Below are 4,460 nucleotides of genomic sequence, written 5' to 3' on the forward strand. Positions count from 1 at the left end.
TGTATAAATATATATGTAATTTTTGCTATATAATTTATTTGGTTAATAAATTGCGCATATTATTTTATTATTTTGTTATTATTACGCATGTTTCAATCTAAAAGATTGCTAAACTCAGAGAAAATTTGGTGGCTAAATAAAGGTGACATTTATACTTTTATGTGTAGAATTAACGTATACATATAAGTTGCATAGACTATTTTATAATTGCAATAATTATAAAACAGTTTATTCAGTTGTGTACATTATAATTTTACATATAAAAACAATTATAATTTATATTAAACCGATGAAAATAATGCCCGTATTCATAGTTAGATCTTGAAGTTAAGGCTTTCTTAAATTTATCTTTAGATGCTCAGTAGCTAATGAAATAATTCGTAGAGCATCTGAAAATAAATTTAAGCTTTAAATAAAGTCTAACTATGAATAAATCAATTAAGAAAAAAAAACCTATTTTCGATCAAAGTGGAGTTTAATGCTTAACAGCTCGCGAGCCAGTGAATATTTTTTACTTCAGTAAATTTTTATTTCAGTAAATTTTATCAATTTTATCGTCATTTTTCAAAATTGCTAAAACGGAGATCTGCCGTCATCTTTTTAGAACAGGAGCCGATGAGTCATCTTATTTTGTAAAAAAAAAAATAACACATTATGTCATAGCAAAGCTGATTTTTATTATATTATATAATATATTTTCTTATTATATTATAATATAATATAAAAAATGATAAAATGATAGACTGTCAGCGTACTGTCGGGATGGTACCAGTCTAAAATAATATGATGCTGTGTTGTGTCATTTCAGTAAATTGAATTTTTTTTACATGTTTCGAGAAGGTGACAGACTGGTACCATCTTGACAGCATGCTGACGGACAATAAAGAGAAAACAAAAAATCAACTTTGTTGCTATAATACATCATTTTTTTTATTGTTCCGATCGGCCTCTGCCAGATGGCAGACTATCGCTTTAGCGTTTCTAGCATAAAAATAACGATAAAATTAATAAATCAAGTTTGCTGAAATCATACGACAAAATGTTCACTAACTCTCGAACTATAGTATTTCAGAGTGAATTTACATACAATTCAATTCGTAAATCGCGCACTAAAATCTTTTTTGTCAAATTATTTAATAGTTTTTGGTCTTGAAACATAGTCATGAACAGAACTAATAGTAAAGTAGTAATATTATATATTAAATTGATAAGTAATTTAATAATTTTTTATAAGCTATAATAAGCATCTTAGAAAAATATTAATATGGTATCTTAAGAGCTATAAATAATTTAATTTATTTCAAAAAATATTGCCTCAGTTGGGATTTATACTCACGTCTTTCATATTCCGTGCAGGAATTTTTACCGTTTAACCACTGAGGCTTCAGCAATATTTGCTAATTAATTTAAATGTGATGTTTTTATTCTAGTTTTTTTTATGTTTGCATTTTAAGATCGAAAAAGATTTCAATGCGCAGTTTGTGGAGGAATTGGATATATATATAAATTTATTATAAAATATTTAAGATCCGCTAAGATCCGCTAAAATCTGATTGACCGAAAATAAATTTATTTCTTTTAATTGATCTTGATAAAACTTGTGTGATTGTCACTTTTATAATTGCTACCACTATTAACTTTTACTGAATGTATCTGCAATAATATTATAAAGTCTTAGAAATTTTTTCTTCGCTAGCAATGAAATTAATTGCAATTATGTTCAACCTCGCAGAATACAATATCGACCTGGAAGAAGTGGGGACCTGGAGACAGCGGGCCTGGCGGTCGCATTAGTGGATCAGTTTGTGGGCTGGATCCTAAATTTTGCGATGCCCCGGCAAGCATCGCACCATATGAGTGGCCAGACGACATCACCAAATGGCCAATTTGTCGGAAAACCAATCCCTTTAACCAACGTTTCAGGTGAGTTTTCTCCAATCTTCCAAGTGTATTCATTCGTGAATTTTCCAAAGTAAAGATGATAAAATATTTTCACATGAAACAAAACCATTTGCGGAAATATCTAAGCTTGTAAAACTATTATTCCATCAAATAGTTGCAAAAAAGAAAAATATCCAAAAATTTTTGTCAGTAAAAACGGGGGTCAACGGGGCAACGCCAATTTTCCGATCGGTCGTTACAAGGATAAGATGGCGGAGCACATGGTATGCGAGGTAATCGGTCACCCTTGTTGTATCGGGATTCACGGAATGTGTCGGATCACCACGAAAGAGTATTGCGATTTTGTCCACGGTTACTTTCACGAGGAAGCGTCCCTGTGCTCCCAGGTGGAGTGTTTGCACGATGTCTGCGGAATGATACCGTTCTTGCATCCAGAATGGCCAGACCAGTTCTACAGACTCTTTACCACCATTTTTCTTCATGCCGGGTAATAATTGATAACAAATTGCATTTTATGAAATTTATTTTGAAGATATAAAATGCATTAATTTTATGCGTTATTTAATCATAAAATTTATATGTGATTGATTTCATATTAATTAATAACAAAAAAAATTTTTTTTAGAAGTTTATTTCATTAAATTCATCCCACTAAGTAAAATCAATTTGCCATTAATTCAATTAAAAAAAAACATTTATTTTTCTATTAAAATGAAATTTTTCTAATAAAATGAACTGATTAGTCCGAATAAATTAATTTAAAAAGCAAGAACTCTTGATTTATGTATTTATTTCAATATAAATTGGTTTTTTCAGAATCATCCATTTGATAATTACGTTGCTGATCCAATACTTCTTGATGAGAGATTTGGAAAAACTGACAGGCTCGTTGCGCATCGCTTTGATCTATTTTATTGGTGCTCTTGCTGGGAATTTAGCCAGCGCAATATTTGTCCCTTACAGGGCAGAAGTAAGTACTTAAACTATCGTAGATGAAGGTGACTTGAACAGAATGTACTTTTGTTAAATGTGAACATGATATCTGTCTACGAGTCATTAGAGAAGAAAGTTAGAAAAATTATCTTCCTTATCTCTCTCTCCTTAATATATCTAAATTTATCTTGATATCTGTATATTAAGACATGGACATTAAAAAGATCCTATAATTATCGCGTTTTGTCACTCAATAGGATTTGCACACATATGATTTACGTATTTACATCAGGGATCCTGGCCAAATTGGAATCGAAAACCATTCCATAATTTTTTTTTAGATGAACCAAAATTGAAACCAAATTCCATGAAATTTATAATACTGAAATTATAATTAAGCTGATAAAATTATTTTCAGTTTTCTGTTTTTTTTTTTGTTCTTTTTTCGGTCTTAATCGGTCTATACTCTGTCTCTTTCTCTTTTCTTCCCTCTTTCTCTTGCATTTATATTAGCGTTACAATTGTGATTTCTACATATGTATACCTACACGCATATTATTACATACATAAAACATTATATTAAATAATATATTTTTTAAATTATTTATTAATCAAAAATCGAAATTGAAATCGAAGCATTTATTCAATATTTTATTAAATCGTAATCGGAATCGAACTAAAAAAAAACCTTTCAGTACAAATTCCTAATTGATTACTATATATTACATCAATACCCTAATTCGATACGAAAATGCGTTACAAAAATTTATACATATGTGTGCGTGCATACCAAATTAGGCTAAATCTAATTCTAAGAACTCGACAGTGTGTGTTCTATTAGGTTGTGAACTGCATTTTATAAATACAAATTGCAAAATACAAATTGCTTTTATCAAGCAAATATAATCACAACTTTTGTGATTTATAACGCTTGCGAGCATTATTTGTTCTTGTTCAGCATTTGATGACCAACATGACATAATAATGAGCGTTGCGAGCGTCAAATAGAACGCATTCTAAGAAATAGTGAAAATCATTTCAAAAATTTTGTTTAATCTCGGTTAAACTCCACTGCACAGACATGTTATTCTTTAATTGAAAAAAAAATTTTCTAATCTATAAAAAAAGGAATTGTGATACAAAAATTATTGCATTTTTTTTAGTCGATAAAAGATGAAACAGATAACTAGGATCCTCTTAATTGCTTTTGGACATAGATAAAAAATTTAGAAAGACGATGAGACAAATTCAGCTTTTTAAATAAGACGACTTCAACTCTCCTCTGATAGCAAAATGTTAGCAAATTGCGAATTCAATTGCAAATTCGAGTAGATTCCTACTACAAAACCGTAGCTATCTGTGTCCGCATTTGGCTATCTGCTGGATCTGCTGATAAAGCCAGTGGCAGAAATCAAGCAGATCAGTCTATTGACCTACATAACCTGATTGGCAGCAAAAACTGAGCAAGATTTGTCATTTTTATTTAAATCGATCTGATTTTTTATAAGAAATTTTGTACATAACTATATATATCAATGATTATATGTAATTATACATCATTATATATATATATATATATATATATATATATATATTTCTTTTTACTAATAAAATTAATTTTAGTT

General features: G+C 29.3%; 1 protein-coding gene across 1 annotated transcript in view; it reads left to right on the forward strand.

Annotated features, from left to right (window-relative positions):
- LOC105625833 (inactive rhomboid protein 1) overlaps positions 1 to 4,281 on the forward strand; it is a 141,611-nt gene extending 137,330 nt beyond the window's left edge. The window contains exons 14-17 of the mRNA XM_012207145.1: positions 1,733 to 1,923; positions 2,093 to 2,389; positions 2,719 to 2,872; positions 4,189 to 4,281. Coding sequence (XP_012062535.1) covers positions 1,733 to 1,923; positions 2,093 to 2,389; positions 2,719 to 2,872; positions 4,189 to 4,281 — 735 coding nt within the window. The remainder of the gene's footprint in view (positions 1 to 1,732; positions 1,924 to 2,092; positions 2,390 to 2,718; positions 2,873 to 4,188) is intronic.
- The last annotated feature ends 179 nt before the right edge of the window (positions 4,282 to 4,460 follow it).

Source organism: Atta cephalotes, assembly GCF_000143395.1.
Source record: "Atta cephalotes unplaced genomic scaffold scaffold00003, whole genome shotgun sequence".
Lineage (NCBI taxonomy): Eukaryota > Metazoa > Arthropoda > Insecta > Hymenoptera > Formicidae > Atta > Atta cephalotes.